The 27,855-nt window shown below is 49.0% G+C and overlaps 2 protein-coding genes across 5 annotated transcripts in view; one reads left to right on the top strand and one right to left on the bottom strand.

The window, feature by feature from the left end:
• The window catches only part of PXYLP1 (2-phosphoxylose phosphatase 1), a 211,805-nt gene extending 198,397 nt beyond the window's left edge, over window positions 1-13,408 (bottom strand). Inside the window, exon 1 of one of the 3 annotated variants that reach the window (XM_029616194.1) lies at window positions 13,054-13,408. The gene's annotated coding sequence lies outside the window, so the exon portion shown is untranslated. Of the gene's footprint in view, window positions 1-4,231; window positions 4,456-5,071; window positions 5,234-13,053 lie in introns of those variants that run through there. The other 2 variants (XM_029616195.1, XM_029616193.1) reach the window with 2 other exon arrangements.
• Window positions 13,409-21,276: 7,868 nt separating this feature from the next.
• Window positions 21,277-27,542, top strand: LOC115099316. Of its 2 annotated transcripts, none has more exons than XR_003858743.1 (2): window positions 21,277-22,331; window positions 25,367-27,542. XR_003858743.1 is itself a non-coding variant. In XM_029616896.1 (2 exons), the coding sequence occupies exons 1-2, from the start codon at window positions 21,835-21,837 to the stop codon at window positions 26,821-26,823; spliced, it is 657 nt and encodes a 218-aa protein (XP_029472756.1). In that variant the 5' UTR covers window positions 21,277-21,834; the 3' UTR covers window positions 26,824-27,542. The 2 variants fall into 2 exon arrangements, 1 of the variants encoding a protein (XP_029472756.1); XM_029616896.1 differs by having other exon boundaries at window positions 26,664-27,542.
• The last annotated feature ends 313 nt before the right edge of the window (window positions 27,543-27,855 follow it).

Genomic DNA, 27,855 nt, shown 5'->3' with positions numbered 1-27,855 from the left:
CTGCTGCCTGAGGCAAGGATAGGATGAGATGGCCCCCATCCCCAAACCCCTACTACGGTACCCAAAAGGGATACACTCTCTGAGACAGGCCCTCACCAACTCACCATTGAAATTCTGGTGTTACTTCAGTAATAGCCACACTAACACACCTACTGCTAGAAACTTTATAAAGCAACACAAAACTTCAAAATAGATACACAGAACTAATATAGAAAACATGGCAAACCATAACAAATTATCTCCCAGGTCTCAGTAGCACCTGTACCTGGGAGGAGGCAGCATTGTATATTTTACTATAGACCCTAGAACACCAGTATACTTTCTACTGGAAAAAGTGAACAAGCCAGGCACTACATGCTAGCAGAATCGCTCATCTCATTCACACACACAAAATACAAACTGACCCTTACCTAATACAAAATGAGAGACCACAAATTAAGAACAGAAAATTGCAGACAAAAACTAAAATGGAAACCCTGAGAAGTCAGACTCCGCATGCAGAACGCCAGAGAAAAAAAAACAGAAATGCAGTTCTTCCTGAACTGAGCAAAATGCAAAGATATAAGAAATACGCAGTCTCAAAGCTGTCATATTCTACTTTCTAAAAACTGAAAATAAAATATGTTCTACCTTTGCTGTCTGGGCATTTTATTTTTGTAATTGAGTTGGTCCTGGTCTCTCATTTCTCCTTTCCTCATGTCTTCTTCCCTTCCTTCCCTACATCTGTCTCAGACATAGAACCTTCCTGTGTATCTTTTTCTCCATTTCTCTCTTCGTCTTTCTATCCATTCATAATTAAATGTCATCCCTCTTCTCCCCTCTCTAACCTTCAGTTCTCATTCTCCCTCGTTTCACCTATCTACCAGTTTTCCATCTCCTAACCAAACCCCTCTCTAGCCCTCCCATTCCCCTGACTCTCACTCCCTTTCCAGCATCCTATTCCCCTTTGTCTTTCACCTACTCCCACCACACTCTGTAGTCACCCTGTTCTCATCTACCTTCGTGTGCCTCTCATTCCCTCACCAGCCCCTGCTCCTTTCCTGGCCTCCAGCCCATTCTTCTGTTTCTTACTTCCTACTGGCTTCCTATTAACTTTCATCACAACCAAACCCTAGCCCCATTCCCACCCTCTATCAACCCCTTCACAGACCCATCCTTTTCCTCACCTCCTTTCGCAACCCCCAATCCTTGTCCACTGCCTCTCACCCTCTCTCCAGTCCTCCAGGCCATTCACACCACCTCTCAATCCTTCCCCACCCTTCAGCCCCTCTCTTACCCCATATCATAAGTCACTCATTCTCCCCCCAGCCAAACACCCCTCAGTAGTATCCACCCAATTTCCAAGTCCCTGCTGCCCCCCCCCCCCCACTCTGAGTTCCAGCTCTTAATCCTGCCCCTATACAGAAGTCCCTGCTCTCCCTGAGCTGCCAAATCCAATTTTTCCCATGCTCTCCCCATTCCCTTCTCCTCTTGATCTACCCCTTAGTCCTTGCCTTCCATTTCATCCCCTGCACCACCCCTCAGTCCCTGATTCCTACTCTTCTTCTGTCTCCCCCCCCCCATCCCTGCTTCCCGTTTTCCCCTGCTCTCTCCCTCAGTTCCATTCTTTCCCTGCACTGTCCCTTCTCTCCCCTGCCCCAACCAACACCTCTAAGTTGTCATGCTGCAGATTAATATGGGCATCTCCCACCTCCTGTAGCCCCACAGTGAAAACATTCCTTGCTTGAACCATGCAAATCTGTATCTATGGTTGCCCCCACCCATGGTTCAACATCTACTGTTAGAACTGCACAGGGCTGCATAGTTCTCACAGCAGAGGTCTGAACCATGCAGACCTCCACAGACACACTGCCTTTTGCTTCAAACAAGAGATATTTTCATTGTGGAGCTGCAGGAGGGAGGAGGAGGAGATGCTCGTATTTAAGTTTCAGTGCAGTGACTTAAGAGGTGCCGGTTGAGACGGGGGACCAATGGAACTTGGAAGCACAGAGGATGGTGGGACTAATGACAGTGATGAAAGTCTGTGGTGCACAGCATATTCCTTTTTAAAGTTGGTGGTGCCTGTGCACTACTGTGCACAATGGATGCTAAGGCCCTGGTAGCAGATAGAACTCACATAGCATCTTACTCTTATTTTGCCAGCCTTTTATTAAAATCTTTTATCACATCATCTCCATCAATCAAGTGAAATGGATAAAAAGGATCCTTTAAAATCATTGTCTCAACTATAGGGTTTTCATGCCAAGTCCCTCATGATAGCTTTCTGGCATGACAGCAACAACTGTTTCAGACTGTCCTATGTGTACACATTTATACATTATATAAAACTTTTAATTATAGATTAACAAACTTTTGTTTTTCAGTTTAATGATGGCCAGGTCATTCTGGATCCACACTCCACACATTGGTGCTATTTGCTCAATGTGCTTGCCTGGAGTACACAAACCTCTGGTCAAATATATAATCAGGAACAAAACAAATCAGTGGAGTCAAGTCATAGATCGGACAGAAGATGTTCCAGAGGGCTAAGGCAGTAAACTGCATCTAACAATTAACCTTTAGATAACGCTCAAGGGGGAAAAAAAGAAAAAAAAAAAAAAGTAAAACAAGTCAGATATTTAGAACACTTCATTCCTCCCTAACTACATCCAGTTCTACTGTTATGCAATTTTCACAAGTTACACTGATTTTAAGTAAAACCCAAGGGTAGAAATAGACCACTATGGCATGCTAATGCTAATATAGTCAGAAAAAGTAATACTGTCATGTTTAGGTTTCTGCAAACATTAAAAGTACAGTATACAAGTGAAAAAGTTACAAATGTTTAATAATCAAGATAATGATTTGCATATTATATAAATTACAGTCTGGGTTTTTTCCTAATTTGGACTCAAATATATATTCTCACATTATTGTACTTATGAGAACAAGTGACTGGCAACAGGTCAAATAGTATCCATGCAACACAACAGATAGTTCATATTCTCTCTAGGTACATCTAGAGCTAGGATTAGCCAGTGCAGTATAAAACTAGTATTATGTCACATGTCTAAAAGGTATTCTCAACCCTTGCATATGTAGACCTTATTCAGTAAGCATATTTCCAAAACACACAAAATGTGTATTTTGTTTAGTGCAGATTTTTTTTTTTTTTGGGGGGGGGGGGGCGGGAATAAGAACTAAAAAAGAAAGCATAGGATGTGTGATTAGCAAACATTATTCAATTTTTGCATTAAAAAAAAAAGTCATGAAACATTTTCAGCTGCACATTCCTATCCCCTAGTGATCATCAAGATCACCACTTTATGATCATAAATATGGTCACATTATGCACAGCACATGCATGGCATTTAGAAAGCAGTGAGGTGTTAAGAAGAGAAAGGCAAAGGATTCACAGCTGTGCAATTATTTGCAGTGATTTGTACAGGACTATCAGTGCTAATCATAAAACTACTCAGCAAACAATAAAGGGCAGGGCATGAAGCTGTTTTGACATAAAAGATGGAGCAAAGCATGCACGAAAATTAATAGGTTTATACAGAAATGGAGCCCCTGTGCCAGTCTATAATATGTTTTCAGTGCTATTAGTCAATGTGCTAGATTAAAAAGGTGCATAGCCAAACCGAAAACAACAAGCTATGTCTGTGCACTTGCATGCATATTTTAGGAAAAATCTACTTTGGAAAGTATTTCTTTCCAGTTCCAAAAGCAAAAAAAAAACAAAAACCTCGTAAGCACTTCAATAAGTAAGTATGAGCAAGTTGTGTTCCCTAGTCAGCTTTGAGAGAGAACGGGAGCCTTTTCCTTTACCACGTAAAACCGTTCTGCATGGACCGGATATGTACGGAGTGCAATTTTTTTTTTTTTTATAAAAAGGTATCAGCAATTACTTTATTGACCTTTTGGTCAGTCGCCACGTGGGCTAACAGGGAAACTACTCTAGTACTTTAAACCTAATTAAACCACCCTGCCCCCCTTTGGCAATTTTCATCCGTGCAACAAGGGACGAACTCCCAAACTGAACTTCAGTCCGATGAGAGAAGGACTGAGGCACATTTCCATCACACTTCAAAAACTGTCAATTCTCGCCCGTTTCGGCAGAAGGCGATGGCGGAGTGCGGGGCTGCCAAGCCAGGTTCTGTTTTCCGCTTGTGCTCTGCCAATCAGCCCCAGCGGCTCCCCGCTAGCCCTCGGAAGTGGGGGTTTAGCCCGGCAGCCGCCGGGCACTTACCTCCGCCCGTCCCTGCGCTGTACTGGCGATCTCGGCGGAGTCCACACGCCTCTGCCGCCGCCTCCTCCTCCTTCAGGAGCTCCGGGGCAGCATGGACGCTCCTCGCCTGTCTTCGGCGGCGACTCTTTCCCCTATCGCCAGCAACGAAGAGTAGAATGAAAGATGGAAAAGGAGCGCGAAGCCGCCGGGAACCCCACAGCCTCCTCTGCCACCGACGAGGCGGAAAGGAGGCGGTGCGGCAATCTTCGTTCCGGTAGCGCCACCTGCCGAGGAAGCGTCGCCTCGCGGCGTCATAGAGGAACAAGAGGCGCGCGCGCCTGTGGAAACCCTCGGCTCGGGGAGACTGCGGCTATACGCATGTGCCCAATGCAATGACCTGGCGAGTAGCAACCAGCGCGGAGGCCGCGGCCAAGCAATGATCATCGTGTTGCCACCAACGTGCATGGCTTTTTATTATTATTAATTAATTTTTTTAACATGTTTCCACGTTGCAAGGCTATGCCTTCTTAATGTTTTGTGTTTATAACACTTTGGCCTTATGGAATTAATCCAATAATATATAACAAACAGGTAAAGGCATTGCACAACTGAATGGAATCAGAAACGCAAGAGCAGCCCTAAAGAAATTCAGAGACACCCTGTGCAAAACTTCATAATACAAACGGAAGAAAATACTTAAGATGCAAAACCGCAAGTCTGCTGCTTGTATACTTTGGTGACTAGGCATAATAATTAGAAAAAAAAAACCTCCAAACATATTCAGTTCGCTTTATCAGAAATCTGTTGAAGAATATATACTTAAAAAATAGCTTAATGTAAATATAAAGTCTTAACTAATACCTGGATGCGAGATCATCGCTTGGCTCCCTTCCCTTGTACCAGTAAACACAAAGACTTAATGGCATAAAAGGCAGCAGTTTATAACTCTGGCACGCCGTAGCTCACGGACGACCGCCCCTCCCACCCTTGACCACGCGACAACAGAGTAGGTAAGCCAAGATAACTTTTATTAAGTGGAAGAAACGGCCACAGCCAGCATTTTACATTATAACCTTATTACTTTATATTGCAGCAGCTTAATCAATTGGCATTAGCTAAATGCCACGCCCTTGTTCTTCCCACCCCAATGCTTTTTTGGAGACGGCAGCCCTCCATCCTTCCGCTCCGTGAAGGTGGTATACCATTGGCACCCCGCTCCGTGAATGCCAATCCCGCCTTCCGCTCCGTGAAGGGGAACACCCGCCACTGGCATCCCGCTCCGTGAACGCCTCCGTGGCTACTGCCGCTCCGTGCAGTATTCTGCCGCCTCCTCCCACCCCTGGCCTTGCGGGCCGCGATTATTGCTTATGCCAGGCCTTCATTGGGCCACCCCCAGACCGGCCATTATCTCGGTCTCCGCCATGCTTAGTTATATCCATGCCCCCGCTTTCCCCCTATGCAAAGTCCTTGGTGCTGTGCTCCTCCCCTTCCCCCTCCCCCAACACCAAAAACTTCCCCTCTATGCAGAGATACATCCCCTTATGCTCCGGTGAGGGCACCCGCTGTTCCTTTTGTTATGGCTGTGACAACTTATCCCCCCAATCCCAGTATCCCCTTGCGCTGTGGGGTGGTGGGAGGGTTGCTCTCGCTTCCAGGCTGCAAATGTGCTCCCCCCACCCCGCCCTACCTCTAAGTACCCGAGCTCGGAGACGCCGCCTTCCTTGTCTCATTGGCTCATGCCCAGGTTTGAACTGGCCCCTAATCCCATTGTCCGCCCCTCTCCGCACCTAGGCTGTGCCCCCCTCCCCCCTCCCTCTTGCCTGCCGCACGTCTGCCCAGTTATACGGCCCATGCCTCAAGAGGCGGGCCTCCTTAACTCTGGCACGCCGTAGCTCACGGACGACCGCCCCTCCCACCCTTGACCACGCGACAACAGAGTAGGTAAGCCAAGATAACTTTTATTAAGTGGAAGAAACGGCCACAGCCAGCATTTTACATTATAACCTTATTACTTTATATTGCAGCAGCTTAATCAATTGGCATTAGCTAAATGCCACGCCCTCACCGGTACCTTGCTTGTTCTTCCCACCCCAATGCTTTTTTGGAGACGGCAGCCCTCCATCCTTCCGCTCCGTGAAGGTGGTATACCATTGGCACCCCGCTCCGTGAATGCCAATCCCGCCTTCCGCTCCGTGAAGGGGAACACCCGCCACTGGCATCCCGCTCCGTGAACGCCTCCGTGGCTACTGCCGCTCCGTGCAGTATTCTGCCGCCTCCTCCCACCCCTGGCCTTGCGGGCCGCGATTATTGCTTATGCCAGGCCTTCATTGGGCCACCCCCAGACCGGCCATTATCTCGGTCTCCGCCATGCTGGCCTTGCGGGCCGCGGTTATTGCTTATGCCAGGCCTTCATTGGGCCACCCCCAGACCGGCCATTATCTCGGTCTCCGCCATGCTTAGTTATATCCATGCCCCCGCTTTCCCCCTATGCAAAGTCCTTGGTGCTGTGCTCCTCCCCTTCCCCCTCCCCCAACACCAAAAACTTCCCCTCTATGCAGCGATACATCCCCTTATGCTCCGGTGAGGGCACCCGCCAAAGTAGGAAACAGTAAAACCTTACTTGTTTTCTACCCCCACTAATTAATTAAAGCTGCTGTGGCCGTTTGTAGTGCAGGATGAAGATATCTACCCCAACGTCTGATAAGTGAACCCCATCCGGCCTATAATGCCTGAACATGAGAGCGAAATATCATCATGCTTGATGACATATCCCCCTATAGCTCTCAACCACGTCCCCACTTCTTTATTCAATTTGCGCCTGCTTTTGCGATGGATTTATGCGACCTCGCGTCCCTCCATACCAATCGGGGGATAATGTGGGACCATACCAATACCACGGCTGGCCATATAGCCTTAATTGCAGTCAAGTCCTTCTTGATCGTGATTATTAAGTCAATGTTTTTGACTGCGACCAAATCGTTACCGCCCAATTGACAGATGATATCAGGCTGTGGTAGTTGCCTGGCGTATTGGAGGATGCAAGGCATTAGTTGGACCCCTCATCCCTCGTTTACCAAGCCAGAATAAGCTGGCCTTGCTACGAGGTATGCCCATCTGCTCGCTGGAGGTCTTTCTCTTGGTTCTAATGTGCGCCCAATAAATGTACGAGTGCCCCATGATCCATATCACTTTCGCGCTCCCCGCTGGCGAGTCTATGATAGACAAAATAAAACGGTTATGTGCAACAGGACGGTAACTATATGCTTTTTATGTTTCTCAGTGAGACTGTTCATTGGGGTGTCTGGTTATTGGGTCGTATGTATGTTTTGAATTTACCGGATTTCCACCGCCCTGGCGCCTTAATTTGATCTTCGCTTAAATCGTTGCTGGCGAAGGATGCTGCGCCTATTCGGAATGAATGTGTGTGATAAGCTCCCGTGTCTTCCCCTATCTTTTCCAAGCCTTTGCGTAGCATACTGACAAACTGGTAACGCGATAGCGCGTTGCCATCTTTGTGTTTTAGAAAGGGCCCTCCCCCCAGCGGGCGTACTTTGAGGTATTCTGTTGCAGCCCTTACGGGGCATATCACCCCCGTATGAGCAGGGTATAATGTAATCCAGCGACCTACTGCCCGTTGATCAGTTTTTGCTCGCCTGAGAAAGATCTGTACTGTCTCATTAAACAGCCTTATGTTTTCTATCAGGAGACCCCCATCCGATGCCCTGGTGGTCACCTTTGCCCTCGGGATAAGCTCGCTGTTTCTAAATGCACCAAAGAACATTAGTGAAAAAGCCACGGTCCATAGCTTTACCTCATAATTGTCCCAAACTAGGCTGGGGAGCTCCTTTACCAGTGCTTGTAGCAGCATTGGTGTGATAGGCTTTCTGGCGTCCCTTCTAACTGGTTCTTGTCTCCGCCAACCCTCTAATATCTTTTTTATGAGAAAGGAGTTGCTAATTGAGCCTATCCCCCATAGTTTGGAGACGAAAACAATAGCAGCTACATGTTGCCCTGCCTGTGCTCTTGATACTCCCGAGTTCTTGAGGTAGAGCAAGAACTCTGTTACATTTCTCTCTGTCATTACATTTCTCTCTGTCATTGTCCCTTGAACTTGCGTGTTATTTGATTGGCAAAATTTTTGGAACAGGCTCCAGCCGCGTGCATATGCTCTCCCCGTACTCTGCCAGAGCCGATCTCAATATGGAGGCGATTCCGGGCACCCTAATTCCCAAATCCTCGGAGGGACGTGATAAGGGTGATGCTCTGCTTCCGGGGCCAGGAATCTGAAACGAGACCACTGACAACGAGACAATGCATCAGCGATGCCGTTAGCTTCCCCCGGAACGTACTTAGCCTTAAAGACCAGGTTAATGCGCAGGCAGAGCAGTACTAAATCCCGCAATAGCCTAATGACCCTAGGGGAGTGAGCGGTGAGAGAATTTTTCGCCTGTACAACCGCCATGTTGTCTGACCAAAAAACCACTCTTCTGTTGTGGAAACATGCTTTCCACATGTGTATTGTTGCAACAATGGGGAACAATTCGAGAAAAGTGATGTCTGAGTAAACCCATGGCTTCCCACTGTACTGGCCATCGTTCCGCGCACCATTTCCCAGCCAGATAGGCCCCAAATCCAGCGCTCCCCGCTGCGTCGGTGTAGAGCTGCAGCTCCCTATTGGTCATGATCGGGTCCCTCCAAACTGTCCGCCCATTATATTCCCCTAGGAATGTCTTCCATACTATGAGGTCCTCCCTGAGCTCCTTGGTGATTCTAATGAAATGATGGCTCCTGCGAATCCTGCTGTGGCTTGGGACAATCTTCTCATGAAGGGGCGACCCATGGGCATGATCTTGCAAGCGAAATTGAGGTGACCAATGAGTGACTGCATTTGTTTTAGCGTGATTGTTCGGTAGTAGATATGTTGGCCCGTAACGCTGCTATTTTTGCGGGCGGTAGGCGTGTGACCATTTGCAGAGTATCAATTTCGATACCGAGAAATGACAATTTGTGTGACGGTCCTTCTGATTTGTGCTTAGCTAGCGGAATGCCTAATTCGTCAGTTTTCCGGGTGAATGCTTCGAGGGCTTGCGCACAGGCCTGTGTGTCCCTATGGCCGGTAAACAGAAAATCATCCAAATAGTGTATGATTTTCCCTTTCCCGATGTCCTGCTCTACAGCCCATTGCACAAATGTGCTAAACCTCTCAAAGTAGGCGCAAGATATAGAGCAGCCCATCGGGAGGCATTTATCGAAGTAATATTTACCTCGGAATTGAAACCCCAACAGATGGAAGCAGCTTGGATGTATTGGAAGCAAGCGGAAGGCTGATTCAATGTCGGCTTTTGCCAACCATGCCCCTTGCCCCCAATGCCTCACCATGTCTAATGCCTGGTCAAATGAGGCGTAGGCAACCGAGCATGCTTCGGGGTCCAAGTAATCATTCACTGACCCACCCTCTGGGAAGGATAAATGGTGAATCATTCGGAATTCCCCTGGCTCTTTTTTGTGAACCACCCCCAGAGGGGAAATCCTAAAATGAGGTAGAGGTTTGTCCTTGAATGGGCCTTCCAACCTACCCATGTCGCTTTCTTTTTTGATCTTTAGTGCAATGACCTCTTCATTATTCCTCGCAGATAAGAGATTCTTAGCCTCTGTGGCGGTTTCTGGCCCCATGAAAGGTATATGAAAACCTTGGGAAAACCCTTCGTATAGCCATCTGGCCTCCTTGGGCTGATAACCCTTTAAACAGACCTGCAAGCTATGTATCTTAATGGGGGTAGGTGCTCTAATGAATTTATTGTTGCTCTGTGTGGGGGATGGTTCCTCCCCTTGAGCATTTTGTTTGAGGGTGGCCTGCACCGCATCCCATGCAGGCGTGTCTGAATTTGCAGGCAGCAGCGAATCTGCAAAAACCAGAGTTGAACAGCCTACCGCTGGGAGTCCCCCCACCCCTAAATCTAGTGGCTTGCCCCCACCTTTGCCCTTGACGAAAGGGCTGACCTTGCCGAAATGGAAATCTTCCCGTAAAAGTATGTTGGCGAGGAGTTAACCATGTACTCGGCTGGTATGCATTGCCAGCGAAGCCAGGGACAACCTCCTGCACCATACTCCAACCAAGCCGTACCGCCATACGTGCGATAAGCACCACAAATGACGTCCTGGTAAGCAATTAAGGAGCAACATTTTTCAGGAAATTTTTGACCTATGATGGATGACAGAATTCTGAATCCTGCTGACCAATTAGCTAGCGTCTTAGCGATGCAGGGTTTCTCCCTAGCTGAGAGTTTGCACGCTTCGTGGCATTTGGGATCGGAACCCTCCCCTTCTTTCCTGAGCAGCTCGAATATATCTACATATTCGCTGCGCCATATTTTCTCTTTTAACGCCTCTGACACATGCGCGGTTAGTGAGCCCACTGTACATGTGTATTGTGCAGCGTTATTGCCGTTCGTGGCTGAGCTACCAGTGGTATTGTGCCCATTGGTCCCCAGCTGACCCACCGTTGTTCCAACCGCTGTAGCTGTGGTTGGTGTTCCAACAGCTGTAGCTGGGGCTGGGGTTGGTGTCACAAGTAAAATATCCCCCATGGGTCGTCCTGACTGCCCTGTTTCCTGTGTTGGGCTAGTGTTAGCATTACCCTGCCCATGCCAGTTATCGAAAATAGCTTTCATAGCAGCGAAATTGTCAGTAGGAGCGCTTTGTGGCCCCAGCCACACTTCGCTGCCATTCCTTGGTGGTGGGTAACTGGGCTGTGTTGGGGGTACCTGCACATTACCCTGGCCCCGGTTTAAATCAGGGTACTCACAGTTCTGTCCTTCTTGCGGTTGCCCGTGTTGTCCATGAGCTGTCTGTTGACGTGCTGGTGGCTGGGTGTTGCCAGCTGAACTGTTGGAGCTGCCCGCTGCACCGTGCTGTGGACCGATGGGCACTGAGCCAGGGGATGGGCTAGTGGTATGCGTTAAGGCATCCAGCATTGCCTTCACCCTGTCCGTGCCATGGATAGCAGCCGCTGACCAGGTTTGGTCCATGAGCTGACGCAGCTGTCGTTCGGTAACATTGCCGAAGTTCTCTCGTGGCGGTGCTGCAGGGGTCGGTGCTGCAGGGGTCATGCCCCGTGGAGGGGGCTGCTCCGGCACATAGCAGCCCAAATGGCTGATGCTACGCGGTTGTCGTGTGCTTGCGGATTTCCTCTTCTTATTCCTCTGTGTCTTGGTCTTACGTATTTCGACTTCTGGCGTTGCCGCAAAGTTTTCCTGCAATTTGCTTGGCTTCCGACGTGCTCGCTTGGTTAGAGCCTGAGCCTGGTCCGGCATAAGTGCGGACGGGGCAAAAGCCATAGCAAACTGAGTGGTAGCCATGCTGTGTAGACATATTAATGGTTAGATCTCGCACAGTTTTGGGGGGGGGGGGCATATGAATAGGTAGCCAAATGTGGGTGTGCGCACACCTGCTGAGGGGGGGGGGGTGGGGGAGGGGTGCAAGGAGCCAGGGGGGGGGGAGGGCTGGGGCTGGGCGCACGTTTGGGCCCGGCAAGTTTGGGGGGGCTGGACGGGAACAGGATGGGGGGTGGGGGCAGCTGAGGAAGGTGGAGGGGGGGGCGAGGGGCGGGCCGGACTCTGGGGGGAGGCGGGAGTGCCAGCGCATGGGGGGGGGGGGGCCTGGGGAGTAAAAGGAAAGTAATAAAAAAAAAAAAAAAAAGAAAATCCTGAAAGTCCATGTGCTGACCTCCAAAATGGCCGCTGCCATGTGCTAAACTCCCAAAATGGCCGCTGCCATGTGCTAAACTCCCAAAATGGCCGCTGCCATGTGCTGACCTCTGCTGGCAAGCCCTTCCCATGAGAACCACAATACCATGCTAAGATGTAAGCCAACCTTTCATTAATATTTTAATTTACTTTGAATAGAGCTGCATAGCGCAGCCTAAATCATATCTATCAAGCTGAGGGTCCTGTACCCCTTATAATTCAGTATAAACGTGCACATGGGACAGCTGTCCCTTTAAATGGTAACCGAATGCTAAATATCACCTTTAGGATTAATATAAAAACCATCCTGTTAACCTGGCTGAGCACTCAAATGCCATACCGCTGTCCCACAGACATATCATCAGAATTCCCAACTACGGAATGCTGGCTACTTTTTAATTGTAAGATTACTTAGGTATAACAAAGCACATCCACAGGATGTTGAGGTAGCATGGTAGACATGAAGCCTGCCCACTTCCTAGCAATTTAGAGAGCGGGGGGTAAAGCAATACATAGAAAACATCGATTTTAAAGTAAAGTAAGCCTACAAGATCAGTGCTCTAACCACTGAGCTACCAAGCCTGCTGCCAGCCATGTGCTCTAACCACCTATGCATTCACCAAGTGTAGACCCCTTCAATGGCGTTTCTAAGAGGCTACAAGTGAAAGATAAACAGCCCTGCACTCGCTGCCCTTTCAATAAATACAGCAACATGCAGAGCAAGCATTGTGCTGAAAGCCAGCCATGAATTCATAAAATATATATATATATAATAACAGGTAAAGTGTGGCCGTGAGCCCTTGGCATTTCACTAAATATATATTAGTTAAAATATATATAAACCAGCCATGTGCTAAGGCATTTCCTTAAATAAAATAACATTCCAGGCAGAAGCAGCCATGCATAATAAAAATAATAAATAAAAAATAAATAAATAAATAAATAAATAAATAAAGTACTGGTAATGCAGAGCCAGTTCAATGCAAAAAGGGGGGGGGGGGGGGGGGGGTGAGCATACCTTCCAGACCTTAGCAACACACAATTACCATTAATATTCTCAACATTTTGCCTATAAGCCACAAAATCTATGTACTTTACCCAATGATGTAATCAAAGAAATCGTTCCTGCTCCTTTAGCTGATCTGCTCCTCTTACAGCACGGCCGTGCTGGAGGCAAAGTGAAAGTAAAAGCAAAACTGTTGTAGCACAGCCATGCTGAGGTCAGCCTGTTACAGCACAGCCGTGCTGAGGTCAGCCTGTTGCTCTCGCTTCCAGGCTGCCCTCCCGCTTCCAGGCTGCAAATGTGCTCCCCCCACCCCGCCCTACCTCTAAGTACCCGAGCTCGGAGACGCCGCCTTCCTTGTCTCATTGGCTCATGCCCAGGTTTGAACTGGCCCCTAATCCCATTGTCCGCCCCTCTCCGCACCTAGGCTGTGCCCCCCTCCCCCCTCCCTCTTGCCTGCCGCACGTCTGCCCAGTTATACGGCCCATGCCTCAAGAGGCGGGCCTCCTTTATTATTACACGAGCCCTTACAATTAACAATTCAACACCCCCCTCCCCTTTTCTTTATTTGCCTCCTATTCCACCTCAACCACCACTTTCCAATGGTAAGGTCTAAGGAATAGGACCCCCTCCCCCCCCCCCACCCCCCACCTTTGTTTACCCTGCCTCGTCCCACCATGGGTAAGCTTTGGCCTTGAGCTTAGCCCCTTGCTCACCGGCCATCCTGTGTAGCAGCCCACCCAACTACACGGGACTCTTCTTTCCCCCCCCCCCCCCCCCCCCCATCTCCTTTAACAATACGTTATTACAACATAACTTGGGCTCGGGTTTACCGCCTCCACTGCAACATATTGCACTACAAAAGAAACCACAACCTTACAGGTACACAATCGTTCGGGTGGGCGGGAGGGACGCCAAACTCAGATCGCCGCATCCGACTGCCCCCCAGCCGTTACTGCCTCCCAACAAGCCTACCTTCCCCCAGCCAATGGATGCGCTGCGACTTAAATCGCTGCGTTCCCATTTGCTCTCGTGCTGCTTCTCCCTCCCCTCGCGAGCAACACTCCCACTTCCCCCTGTCATGCCTGCTGCCGCGCCACTCTTCCCCTGATTGCTTTTGGCAGCACACGACTAGCACGCCCCGCCAAACATTAATACATGGATGCGAGATCATCGCTTGGCTCCCTTCCCTTGTACCAATAAACACAAAGACAATGGCATTATAAAAGGCCGCAGTTTATTATTATTATTACCTGAGCCCTTACAATTAACAATCCAACACCCCCCTCCCCTTTTCTTTATTTGCCTCCTATTCTACCTCAACCACCACTTTCCAGTGGTAAGGCCTAAGGAATAGGACCCCCCCCCCCCCCACACACACACACACACACACACACACACACACACTTTTGCTTACCCCGCCTCGTCCCACCGTGGGTAAGCTTCGGCCTTGAGCTTAGCCCCTCGCTCACCAGCCGTCCTGTGTAGCAGCCCACCCAACTACATGGGACTCTCCTTCCCCTTCAATCTCCTTTAAAAATATATTATTACAACATAACTTGGGCTCAGGTTTACCGCCACAAACAAGGGTGACCTTAAACACCCTTGTTCCCCCACTGCAGTCCTTTATTGCATAATCACTTTTTCAAGTCCCTTTTGCAAGTCGTTATTAAATAAATCAATTCCCACATCTGACAAATGAACCCCGTCTCTTCTGAATAACCCCGTCCCAACCTCCCATGACCATTCATGCCGCACCCAGAACCCTCCTTCTTGTACGACCCACCTACCAATTTGCTTGTTTAATTTTTTAACCCCGTTTTTCCAAATCAACTCCTCCCTGTATTTCCACCTAATAATTATATCTGACCACCCGACCTTTATGTGCGGCCACAGCCCCATCACCCTGGCCATATCCTTCCGCATGTTAGAAATTAGTGCCCTACAGGTCCCCTTCCCAATGTCATTACCCCCCAGGTGAAGTAATACAATATTCGGTATGCTCCATTCCACCGCCCGCTCTTGCAAGAGAGACAATTCAAACCAACGCATTCCCCTTCTTCCCCACCACTGAATCCGCCATTGCTGTTGCTCCAACTGCAGGTGCTCCCCGTAAGGTCTTCCGATTGCTCTGTCGTGTGCCCAGTAAACAAAAGAATGGCCCACAACCCAGACACATCCTTGCTGCTGCCTTGCCCCCTGTGCTCTGTAAAAGAAGAAAATTTGATTAAATCTGGTCCACCATCCCCCATCCCCATTATCTTCGTACGTAAGACATGAAAGCATTGGACTTCCATCTACCAATTACTTTTATCTCGCCCTTCGACCAGCCTCCGTCGTGGCTGCGCCGATACGAAAGGAATGCGAACTATGATGCTCTACATCCCAACCTAACGCTTTAATGACCTTTTTTAAAATTCTCGTGAACTGAAAATTAGTTAACGGGAATCCATCTTCGTGGACCAAAAAGGATCCCCCGACTCTCGGACATATCTTTAAATATTCTGTTCCCTGTACGTACCCGGATCAATCCAGACCATGGGTTGAGCCTCCTGTCCAGCAGATGGAGACAGACCAAAACTGAAAGGGTATCCTATATCAGGACAGAGCCTACCCTGCAGCCCTTCAGTATTTGTCTGTCTCCAGCAAATGCCAGGCAGCTCACCCTGTGGTTCCCTGTTAGCTTGCCCTTCCCCTACGGCAGGGGTGGGCAGTTCCGGTCCTCGAGGGCCACAAACCAGTCTGGTTTTCAGGAAATCCCTAATGAATATGCATGAGAGAGATTTGCATGCACTCTGCCTCAGTTGTATGCAAATCTATGTCATGCATATTCATCAGGATATACTAAAACCTCGACAGGTTTGTGGCCCTCGAGGACTGGAATTGCCCACCCCTGCCCTACGGGGTTTTCTTCATTGTTTCTTTTCTCGTGGGGCAAGCTCAAGCAAGTATTGACTGAATTTGATTTGATTTAAAAAAAAAAAAAAAAAGGATCTTTCTTTGAATTCCTGTTTTGACTGTGTCAAGGAGACAGCCCTGTCTCCCTCGCTCTTGAGGTGCCTAGGGGGGCTTTGCCCCTTGACTTGTTCAGCCTAGGCTCCCTTCCCGGTGACCTTCTTACCTGGGGAGATACTGATGGTGCCAGTCACTCCCCCTCAGCCTTCTGCCTTGCCCCGGGACGTCCATACCTCGGGTGATTCTTCAGAGATGCTCATTTCCCTGTTAAGAAAAAAAAAAGAGGAGATAATTATTAATAAACTCAAAAAAATAATACAAATAATACAAATAAAAAAGATGTAGAAGGGTTTTGAATTGGTTTTAGCGATTAAGGAGAGAGCAGGCTTCGATCTCCTGCACTTCTCCTCTGGGGCTCCCCGCTCAGCTGTTTTTTTCTTTGTCTCGCAGCTGGTTCTGCTTTCTTCGTGCATTGCACTTAGAGAACGCTACCAACTCGCTTATTCTGGTAGCTCTGAAAAAAGTCAAAGAAAAAGCCACCTGAAATAAAACCACTTCGTATCCTGACCAACATACCGATCCCAAATGCTCAGCTATTTCGATCAACTCGGAATACCTTAGGGGTTTTCTTTTATCCCCTTCCCCCGCCTTCTCCCACTGCCATCCTCCCATAACCCGTTTCACTACGAAGCTCGCCATTGGGTTTCCCCATCCTTTCAATTTTTGAAAGAATGTGAATCCCGTTAACTGTGACTTAACAGCAGATCTAGAATATCCCCGTTCCTTCGCCTCCGCTATAAAATGCACAATCAGACGCTCCCCCGCTGGTCCTCCCCTCCATCCCTGTCCTTGCAGAAAATGTGCCACCACCCTGCATCCTGCTACGTATACATTCCAAGTAGCAGAGCAACCGACTGCCGAATTAGTTTCCATTCAGCCTCCATCCAAACTTCCAAAGGTGTTCCGAACAACTCTCTCCCTTCGTATCCACATGAGACGCCAGCTTCCGAAATACGTCCCACTTGAAACGAGACAGAGCATCTGCAAAGACATTCTGAACCCCAGGGACATGTTTGGCTCTAATCGTAACATTCCTTCTTAAACGCAAGCTCACTAGCTCTCGCACCAATGCTGCCATCCTTAAAACATTTTGCCGATAACTTATTAATTACTTGGATGACTCCCATATTGTCGCACCAAGAAATCACTCTCCTATTGCTAAGTTGCTCCCCCCAAATCTCAAGGGCTACCACTATGGGAAATAATTCCAGAAATGTAATATTCCGAGTCATGCCCCTTTCTACCCAGCGCACCACCTCCCTTGAAAATATATTCCAAAACCCGACGCAACGGCTGCATCTGAGAATAATTCCAAGTCCCCATTTGAAGTCTCTAGCTCAGGTATAATACGCACCCCGTTAAAAGTTTCCAAAAAATTCCCCCATATCCTCAGTTCCTCCTTGATCCCCTTCGTCACCCTAATATAATGATGCTTAGCCCGCACTCCTGCTGTTGACGCGGACAAACGCCAAATAAAAGCTCTACCCATCGGGATGACTGTACAAGCAAAGATCAGTGATCCTATCAAGGACTATATCTTCCTAGGCACCCCTTCCCACAATTCTGACAAAGATGCCAGGGCAGGATGCCCCATGTCCTGCTGCGAGCCCTGTCCTATCGTCGCATTACCCCTCCCAGCTAACTCACACGAAGAAGTGGACGAGGACGATGTAGAACTGGAGTCCGAGTTCGATTAGTCCTGTCTAACCCTTGTCTTTCTACCGTCTTTATTAGCCTGTTATATACTTGCTCGATCCGTTGTAACTGTTCTCCTCGCCACCTCAGGCACACCATGTCCTATAGGGATCCAACGCGTTACACCGCAGCACCCGACGTCTGATAATACCCTGCCGTTCCACCCTCCTTCCGCCCATTGGACCCTCTCCCAGACTCCCTCCCATCTCTCAGCCCCTCATACCCAGCCCCCTCCCTCCTTCGCCTACCCACCCCAGCTCCAAACAACACTCCCTCATCCCAAGAGACATCCTCATACCAAACTGGACACCCCTGTTCTTCATGCCATCTCCAATAACCCCTTAACCCATATGGGAAAGGAGGGGGCTTTCCCGTTTGCCTAACAATAATCGTGCTGGTTCTCTGAATGGGTGCCTCATCCTCCGTATGCACCCTCCGCGCTGCAGCTCTACTCCTGGATCCGCTTCCGCCTTCTTTCCGAACACTCGTAGGCACACACCCTTCCACATTCGCTTTCATGGGAGCCCTCAGCGTCTCCCTGCGCACTGGACTTCTCCGGCTCGCATCCCCCAACCATCCAGCTTGAAAAGGCCCTCTCATGAACGCCCTCTGCACTCCAGAAGGAGGGGCAACTGGGGCTGAGGAGCTACTCATGGGCCGACTTGCCTTACGCGGCCTGGCGGCGGGGGACTTGCCTTTGCTCCGGCTGCGTGCAACCGCGCCCGCATTAAGCCCAGCAGGAGGGGGACCGGGGGGGGGGGGGGGGGAGGGTGGCCTCAGGGGGAAAAACATGGCTCCAATGAAAAAACAGGTGGAGGAGCAGAAAAACTATCCCCAGCCAGGAGAGAAATCTCTTGGCAATCTTGTTCAGGGGAAGGGGGGAGGGGAATCCTCGACCTTGGGCCCGCTTTCACCCGACTCGACGGGGGATGTGGGAGGGGGCATGGGAGAGCCGGGGACCGCTGAGGAAGGCACCACTACTACAGGAAGGGGGAGGGCCAGCTAACTCCGGGCAAGTGAGAACCCTCGGCTGCCCTTTAGGCTCCCTGCTTCGCCTCATGCTAACGTGAAACGCAGGCTGAGAAAAGCACCTAACAGCCTGTTACCTGCTGTTTAATTCCTAACTACAACCCCGATGACAGACTCACTAAGATTCACAAACATGATGCCGAACACGCCGAACTCCGCGTGCCCTGCTCCTCCGATCGTCGCATCCAACTGCCCTCCAGCCGTTACTGCCTCCCGATAAGCCTATCTTCCCCCAGCCAATGGGTGCGCTGCAATTTAAATCGCTGCGTTCCCATTTACTCTCACGCTGCTTCTCCCTCCCCTCGCGCGCAACACTCCCCCGTCACGTCCGCCGCTGCCGCGCAACTTGCCCCCTGATTACGTTTGCCGGCGCACGACTAGCACGCCCCGCCAAACATTTAATTTGAGAATATAAGCCTTTTTTTCTATGAAATCTCCTTGATGCAGTTATACTGGTGAAATATGGATCGAGTCTGAGTTTGAATGCTGCAATAAGAATCCAATAGGCTATTGTAAACCCCCCTTTTCGTGAGGGCCACCATCCCATTCTCCTGGTGCTTGGTATTCACAATCCCCAGATGGGGAAACAGTTCTCCAGGACTGAGAGCGGAGGGCAGGTTTTCCTGCAGGGCCGGTGCCTGGCCGAGAAATGAAACACTCTCCAGTCTCTAACTGTGCTCCAAAGAAAAAAGAGTTTAATTCCGAGCCTTCAGCATTAAACATAGTGACAGTCAAATACATGCAGGTAGAAGGACAACTTAAAAGAAATCACAGTTCACAGAAAGCTTTAGTCCTCTCTTCACAAACTCCCCTTATGATGGTTTCTTGGTGGAGCAGCACAAGGTCTCCAGTAACTTTGTTACCTCTCCCTCCTTTGTCCCCTCTTGCAAAACCAGGCTAGTATTTTCTTCCACTCCTCCACCAGATGGATGGTTACTCACTGGGACTTCTTTACAGCTACAGGGTAAACCCATCAGAAGAGTCTTCAAGATTCTCCAAGCCCAAGGTGGGCATTCTGTGCCTCAGTGTAGGGTCCTAATCCAGCAGAGTCCTTACCCTAGTAAATCCAGCTGTAACCTGCAGCTTCTGAGCAGTCTCTCACATTTTTTCCTTAGGCATCTAAACGATTTAGGTGGAAAATCCCCAGCCTCACTCCTGGCTGCTCCCTTCTGGGATCCCTGGAACGGATCTCAGCTCCAACCAGTTTCTTTCAGTGAAATCTCAAACAGCCCCTGATTCAGGAGAGCCAGGGCTTTTTATTACCAGTATCTCTCCTCATTACCAGGCCCTTGAGGGGATGCACCCCCTTGTCTGTCAGAGAGGTGAGTGACACCCTTGGCACAGAAGATGACCCAGGGCACTGGGAGATTCCTCTGCTGCTTACAGTTTGACCTCTTGCCCCCTGCACCTCCTGTGTACTTCCAGCAGATGTTTACTTAGAGATTAAAAGATTGCTAGCATACAGACCTCCCTGCATAAGGAAACCTTTCCTTCACTTGTGCTCCTGCTAACAAAATCAGCTTCTATACACCTCCCTGTGGCATAGGGACCACATTCATATGCTCAAATCAAGATAAGCAGGTTTGTTTCTCATTAAGTTATTTTTTAAAAGTATACATTCTTCAACAAGCTTCTGATAAAGTGAAGAGAATGTTTGGAAGTTTTTTTAATTGTGCTTAGTCGTCAGAATATACAGGTGGCAGGCTTATGCGTTGGTATCTGAATTTATTTCTCCATTTTACTGTAATTTATTACTAAGTTTTCTACAAGGTATCTGTGAACTCCATCAGGATTGATCTTGTATTTGATTCCTTATGGCAGTGGTTACCAAACCTGTCCTGAAGGACCCCAACCAATCAGATTTTCAGGATATCTGTAATGAATATGAATGCATGGGATACATTTCCATGCAATGGAGGCAGTGTATGTAAATCTCATGCACATTCATTGCTGTTATCCAAAAAACCTGTCTGGCTGAGGGGCCCCCAGGAAGGGTTTTGTCCGGGCGAGCGGGCCTTGTGCACGCTGGCACACACTAATGTTGCGCTAGGCTCTCTCCCGGTGCGAGAGCTGACGTCACGGGGTGGTCGGGGGAGGAGATATGAGTCGGCGCCCTGGACGGAGCGTTGCTTTGCACGCACCCACTGCCTGGCTCCCTCTGGTAACCAGCCGGAATTAATTTTTGAATTTGGGAGCTTCGTGCTCCTATTGGTGGTCAGCTGATGAGGTGGCAGCAAGGGGAGGAGTCAAGAGTTGGTTCTGCCGTGCTCTCCCTTCCCCTTGCCTCTTTTTCTGCCATCTCGACCGGCGTTAGAGAGTTTTTAAGAGTTGCTGTGGTAATTGGTCGGCCGGGTAAGGCAGAGGGGGGCTGGTTTTAAAATTGCCTTAAGCTTTGCAGGAGTGGGGGGTATAGCCTGTGTGGGCTGTATAGGGGTGAAAGTTAGACTTGCTGTGACGGGGCTGTGGAGTGACAAAGTAACAGGGAAATCATGGTGTTTAAAAAGAAAAAAAGAAAGAGGAGCTAATATTACAAGTTGAATTGCTAGCACTATTGGACTGTTCAGAAAAAAAAAAAAAAAATATATATATATATATATATAAAGGACTGTGAGAAGAGAATGATCCTAGCGTGGGGCAGCGAGCCTTGCAGCGGACGGTCCAGTGTCGCATCGCGTGATGGAATCTGAGGAGGCTGCGGTAGCGACGGAGGATGTGGGTGATTCCCCGAGATTGATTGAGCCTGAGCCAGCTGAACCTCAAGAGGACGGTCAGCTTTGCCGGGTGAGTGTGCCTGCTGCATCGCGTGCCAAGGCACTGGATAAGGCAAAAGCACCTGTACGCCAGGCCGCTTCCCGTAGGGTGGCAGCGGAAGAGAGTGCTGGACCGAAGGGTGGGAATAGTAAAAAAAAAAGAGTACTGCCACACAATCCAGAGCCCGAGTGGCAGCTGAGGAGGGGGGGGGGTCGAGGCTTCACTCCCCCAAGCAGACAATAGGCAGATTGGTAGGGGTCCTCTGGGTGAGGGGGGGGCACCTTTTCCCCTTCCTAATTTTTGGGGTCCGGAATGGTGGGGGTCGTGGCAAAGCTGTTCGGTGGCATGAGAATTCGAGAGAGCAGGGAGTTCAGTCTACCGTGGAAATGTTGCGGCTGCATCTCCTCTTGCTGGTAACAGACCAGGATTTGCAGGACCTGCCACTATGGAGAGGGCTCCCTGGGAGGATCCCAATCCTTTCGGGTTCACACAATGGGAAGGCAACTTCCCACCCAGGTACAGCCCTGGTTACCACAGCCGGCAAGTTAATGCGGGGAATTGGGGTATTCCTCCTTCGAGCTGGCCTTTTGGTCCTGAATTTGAGGATCCAGCAGGAGGTAATGTTGGGCCATGGGGTTGGCATCCTGGCTCGAGACCTCTCCCGGGTGGGTTTTACCCGCATGGTTGGGAGGGACACGGTGCCGATGGAGATGCAGGAAGTGCTGGTCCGTTTGCTGCTGTTTCTGGTTTGCCGTTACAGGGTCGGGCAGCGGAGGAGGCGAGCCAGGTATGTCGAGGCAAGAAGAGTGGCGCAACACTCCAGGTCCGACTCCAGAACCCGTGGTCGTGACTCCGAGACCAAGCTCGTCAGCGGAGCAGGCTGGTGGGTTACCTCCTAGCGGGATTGGAGCTAGGGAGCTCTCGTCAGCAGGGGTTGCCAGGAGTGAGAGTGCGACGACCGAAGTTGCTCGAGGGGAGGAGCTAGTGGGACAGGGTGAACAGTCCATATTAGGGCAGGCTGGTGAGGTGGCACGGGTTGAGAAGATTAGCACTGAAGCTAGGAGCACAGTTACAGCGAGCGAGAAAGATAGTATAGCGGAGGGTGGTAGGTCTGTGACTACAGTCAGCAAAGCAGCGAAAAAGCGGTCAAAGTCTAAGCATAAAAAAAAAGAGTTTAACATGGAATAGGCTTAATTTTTGGGTACTTGCCAGGTTCTTATGACCTGGATTGGCCACTATTGGAAACAGGATGCTGGGCTTGATGGACCCTTGGTCTGACCCAGTATGGCATATTCTTATGTTCTTATGTTCTTAAAACCAGCAGCTCTAGTTCATCCAGTTCGTCAACATCTTCCCATACATCCTCTAACAGCTCTAGTTCTTCCTCGACCTCGGAGCGCTCCCCAGGCAAGGGCCAGCATGGTGATGGGGGGCGCCAGCGCTAGTAACATGCACGGAACTTTGGGAGGATGTTCCCAGATCCCTTAGGAAAAAGATTCAGTGGTGCAAATACATAGATGTATTTAACTTGCTAGAGGGGAGGAGGAGTAAGAGACGTGAGAAACGGAGAAAGAGGCATAGCGACCGTCATTATGGTACTCAAAAGACAGTGTCGCGTAACATTCATAATTGGATCAGGTCGTTCCTTTGGCTGGCAAGTGTGGTGGGCATCACGACCCATCACAATATGGTCCTTTGTTGGCTTACGCGGACGCCATCCTGGCAGCCAGCAGAGAATATGAGGGGTGGTCCTGGCTCAATTATGATGAGCGTTTTAGGGACTCTATGGAAGAGAACAAAATGGTATTGTGGGGTACGCGGGATGTAGGGCTGTGGCTAACTCAAATGAAGGGTGAAGGTTCTGTGGCTTTGGGAAGTAACCTTCCAAGTGTGGGTAATTGGCCCTTTCGAGCAAGTCCCACACTGGGAGGTGTGGGACGAGCAGCGAGCAACATTCCAGATGTGTGCTGGTGATTCAACTGCTCTGGATGTGTGTTCCCTGATTGCAAATTCAAGCACATTTGCTCCCACTATGGTTCCAGTCACCCAGTTACCAAGTGTGTCAAGCGCGAGGGACCTGCAGCCAGACCCCCAGGCAAGGGAGTTGGTAAGTGACGGGCTTAGTAGGGCTCCAACGCCAATCAAAGTTGAAGTGCTGTGGTCATGGTTGCAAAAGTATCCGGTTGTCGACCTGGGCCTCATGTTATATAGGGGATTTCAATGGGGTTTTTATATTCCTTTCTGCAGTCCTAGCGGGGTTGGGGGAGGGTGCAATTGCCCATCAGTCCGCCGTATGCCGCACATAGTGAAGCATAAACTGATAGCTGAAATTGCTCTTTGTCGGATTGCGGGCCCCTTCTCGGAGCCTCCTTTCCCGAACCTTGTACTGTCACCCCTAGTGGTCATCCCGAAAAAGGAGGCCGGGAAGTTCAGGTTGATTCATAACTTGTCCTACCCAGAGGGGAATTCCGTGAATGATTTTATCCCAAGGGAGCTTTGTTCTGTGCAATATGCATCCTTTGAATCCGCTATTTGGTTGGTCCGAAGGCAGGGTGAGGGAGCGCTGATGGCCAAAGTGGACATCGAGTCTGCATTCAGACTGTTGCCACTTCACCCAGATAATTTTCATTTATTTGGTTTTCGCTTCAATCATGAATTCTATTTCGACAAATGTATGCCTATGGGCTGCTCGATTACGTGCACGTATTTCAAAGCTTTTAGTTCCTTTGTCCACTGGATGGTAGAGCAGTGCTCGAGTTCTCCATGCATTGTTCATTACCTGGATGATTTCCTCCTAGTGGGGCAAAAGGGTTAAGAACATAAGAACATAAGAAATTGCCATGCTGGGTCAGACCAAGGGTCCATCAAGCCCAGTATACTGTTTCCAACAGAGGCCAAAGCCAGGCCACAAGAACCTGGCAATTACCCAAACACTAAGAAGAACCCATGCTACTGATGCAATTAATAGCAGTGGCTATTCCCTAAGTATAATTGATTAATAGCCATTAATGGACTTCTCCTCCAAGAATTTATCCAAACCTTTTTTGAACCCAGCTACACTAACTGCACTAATCACATCCTCTGGCAACAAATTCCAGAGCTTTATTGTGCATGATTCGGCTGCTGCAATGCTTTCATGTGGTGGCTGATTGCTTGGGAATTCCTATTGCTGAAAATAAGACAGTAGGCCCTGTTACGAATTTAGTGTTTTTGGGAGTGGAACTAGACTCGGTTGAGATGGTTTCTCGGCTGCCTGAGGATAAAGTTGCTAATTTAAGGAAGATGGTGCAGGGCTTGTTGGGACGTCCTAAAGTGACTCTGCAGGAGCTTCAGGCTTTGGTGGGAAGCCTGAGCTTCGCTTGTCATGTCATTCCAATGGGAAGAGTCGATTTTCTTTTGCCATGCGAGGTGTACTTAAGAGTTACCATCATATCCGGATTTCTGAAAGCATGAGGGAGGATTTGGTGATTTGGGATCGATTCTTGTGGGATTTCAATGGGAACTCCTTTTGGCAAGCTAAGGGTATGTCGAATCATGATCTGGAATTGTTTACAGATGCGGCGGGTTCAGTCGGATTCAGGGTTTATTTTCAGGGATCCTGGTGCGCTGCTCCTTGGTCCAAGGACTGGACAGCTACCTTTGTTATTAAGAACATTACCTTTTTGGAATTATTCCCTAATAGTAGTGGCGGTATGCTTATGGGGGTTGAGACTCAGTAACAAGAAAGTTATATTTTGGTTCGACAATTTAGGTGTAGTGGAGGTGATAAATAAGCATTCTGCCAAGTGCCTGATTATATCTGATTTGCTGCGGGAACTAATCCTGTGATGCTTGTCTTTAAACATCACTATCTGGGCTCGACATGTACCTGGAGTAAGAAACAGGCTTTCTCGTGCTAAATGGGATTTGTTTCACCAGCTTGCACCGGAGGCGGACCCTGTCGGGGCTGTAGTCCCATCTTTCCTCTGGAGTTTTGGTTCCCCGGGGCATGGAGATTGCTGCGGGCGTCGTTAGCCACATCTAGCTGGACGAGCTATATGCTTCTGAGACCCGCCCCCTCCCCTGACATCATCACAAACGGAGCCGGGCAGTTTGAAAGGCACTCCCCTTTGTGCAACCCTTTGTGTTATTTCTTTAATATGCGCCTTGTTATACCATTTGCTTAATTGTTAAGAACTTTGATTTTGATGGTTTTATTTAGCCTCAGGCACAAAAATGTTAGATTGTAAGCCCTTTTAGGGGATAGTGAATTACCTATTGTACCTTATTGTAAACCGATGTGATATCTCTTTTTGAAATGAACGTCGGTATATAAAAATCGTAAATAAATAAATAAATGTATGAATGAATGGTTCCTGTAAGGTGGTATCGTTCCTTTGGTCCATGGGCTGGCGCTGGGGTTCGTTCTCTGACATGTGTTGCAGTTTATTGAGAAAGCGAGAGAGGAGGGGATATCTAAATCGGTAGTGACCAGGCAGTTAGCGGGCTATTCTTCCTTCATGCTGGCTCACGGTTGGGGGTTCCCAATGGGGAGATTCGTAATTCATCGGGTGTTACTTGGTTGGTTGAGAACTCTAACACCTAGCACTGATGGACGTTTACCTATTACTCATGACCTGTTGATTCAACTTTGGAATACTTTGTCCAGGATCTGTACATCCTCTTACGAGAGTTCGCTGTTCCAGGCAGCTTTCGTCCTGGTTTTCTTTGGGGCCTTTCGCATTGGTGAACTGGTAGACAGAGCCATGAAGGAAGCTGAATTCTCGGGGTTGCTTAATAAACATGTAACATTGGGTCCTGATTATGTAATATTATATATTCCTAAGCCCAAAACTGACCAAGCGGGACGGGGCAATTCAGTGACGCTTCTGGCTGTCAGTGGCTTGGTGATCTGCCCGGTGCATAACTCGCAGATATATTCCTGTCTTCGTCCGGCAGGCGGTCATCATTTCCTGATTCATCAGGACCTCAGACCTCTGACCAAGTTTCAGTTCGCTGCGGTACTGAAAGCTTGTTTAACAGATCTGGGTTTAGAGGTTAAGAACTTTGGTACGCACTCTTTCAGAATTGGTGCGGCAACCTCAGCTGCCAGGTCTGGTTTGCCTGGAGATATGATTTGTTCGATTGGCAAATGGCAGTCTGTGGTCTTCAAGGGCTATATCCAGTTGGGGCAGGGTGAGCAGTAGACATGATACTAATTTTACTCTCTTTGCAGGTGGTACATGCTCGAGTCAGGAGGTCTGGATTCTAGGACATTCCTTTATTGCCCGAGCATTTCGACATGCCTGCAGTCGCCCATATGGAGTGCATTTGGACTTGCATGGGAAAGGGATATGTGTTCATTGGATTGGACTCAGTGGGATGATGTGGAATGAGCTGATCCCCTGTTTACGTTGGGCTCTGGAAAGTTTTGGGCAGCCCAGGATCTTGATCATCCACCTTGGGGGAAATGACTGGGGTAAAGGTTCGGGTCGTAAATTTATTAGTATGGTTCACAAGGACCTAATGTTGATTTCTATTTGGTCACCAAGTACCACGATTTGTTGGTCTGATATAATTGCAAGGCCTGCTGAAATGGGTAAAGTAAGATGGCGCAATAGTCGGGGGAAGGCCAATCAGCAGATTGGCTCTTGGTTACGATGGGTGGGGGGTTTCCCCATCAGACATGCATGGTCATAGGAGATGTTACCGAGGTTTTTTGGACAGGATGGAGTCCATTTGTCCTTTATAGGTATGGATTTATTCCTGAATACATTTCAAGAGGCCTTGGAGGAGCTGTTGTAATTCGAATCCGGGGCTGCATCTTTGGGGGGTCGCAGGGTTGGTTTCTAACCTGAACCTGTGGCGGGTGGCCCAAGCCTATTTTGGGGGGGGCAGCCTTGTGCTGGTTGATGGTACAGCTTGGCAGGTGCCAAGTGGAAGTCACAAAAGGGCACAGCTGGGTTCAGTTGTTCCCACATGACTCCTTGCTGGATGGTGGCGGGGGTCAAGGGTTTCAGCCCCTTGCTGGACGGCGGCAGGAGTTGTGTGTGTTGACCATTGCTGGAATTGCTAGGCTGGTGACCTAGTGGCGATCATCTTGCTGGGAGGTGGCGGATGGTCTCTATGGAGTTCCTAATTTGGGGGGGGGGGGTGATACAGTTTGGCTCGGGCACTGCTGGATTGTAAAAATAAAGCTGCGGCCTTGTTGATTCCAATTTTTTTTTTTGTGTAATAATTTTTATTCAGCAACAGTCAACACAACAAAACATGATAAATTCACAGATACTGCGCACAGAACATCAGAAATTGGCAAAGAATAAATACCGTACAAGGTCTCGATTGCCGCTCGATTTTAGTTTTGTCCCCAGAACCCATTCCATTCCAGTCCAACCCAACCCCCCCCTTCCCTCCCCATAGACTTTGGT

The sequence above is a fragment of the Rhinatrema bivittatum genome, chromosome 9, assembly GCF_901001135.1.
Source record: "Rhinatrema bivittatum chromosome 9, aRhiBiv1.1, whole genome shotgun sequence".
Classification (NCBI taxonomy): Eukaryota; Metazoa; Chordata; class Amphibia; order Gymnophiona; family Rhinatrematidae; genus Rhinatrema; species Rhinatrema bivittatum.
The sequence above is the reverse complement of the archived record's forward strand: the minus strand, read 5'-3'. Positions and strand labels throughout refer to the sequence as shown.

Bases quoted from the DNA above. Each gene is read 5' to 3' on its own strand.
- LOC115099316 (XM_029616896.1), top strand. From the start codon at position 21,835: ATGTTGCGGCTGCATCTCCTCTTGCTGGTAACAGACCAGGATTTGCAG. The intron at 22,332-26,663 runs GTGGGTTACCTC...CTCTCTTTGCAG, and splicing joins CTCGTCAGCGGAGCAGGCTG to GTGGTACATGCTCGAGTCAG.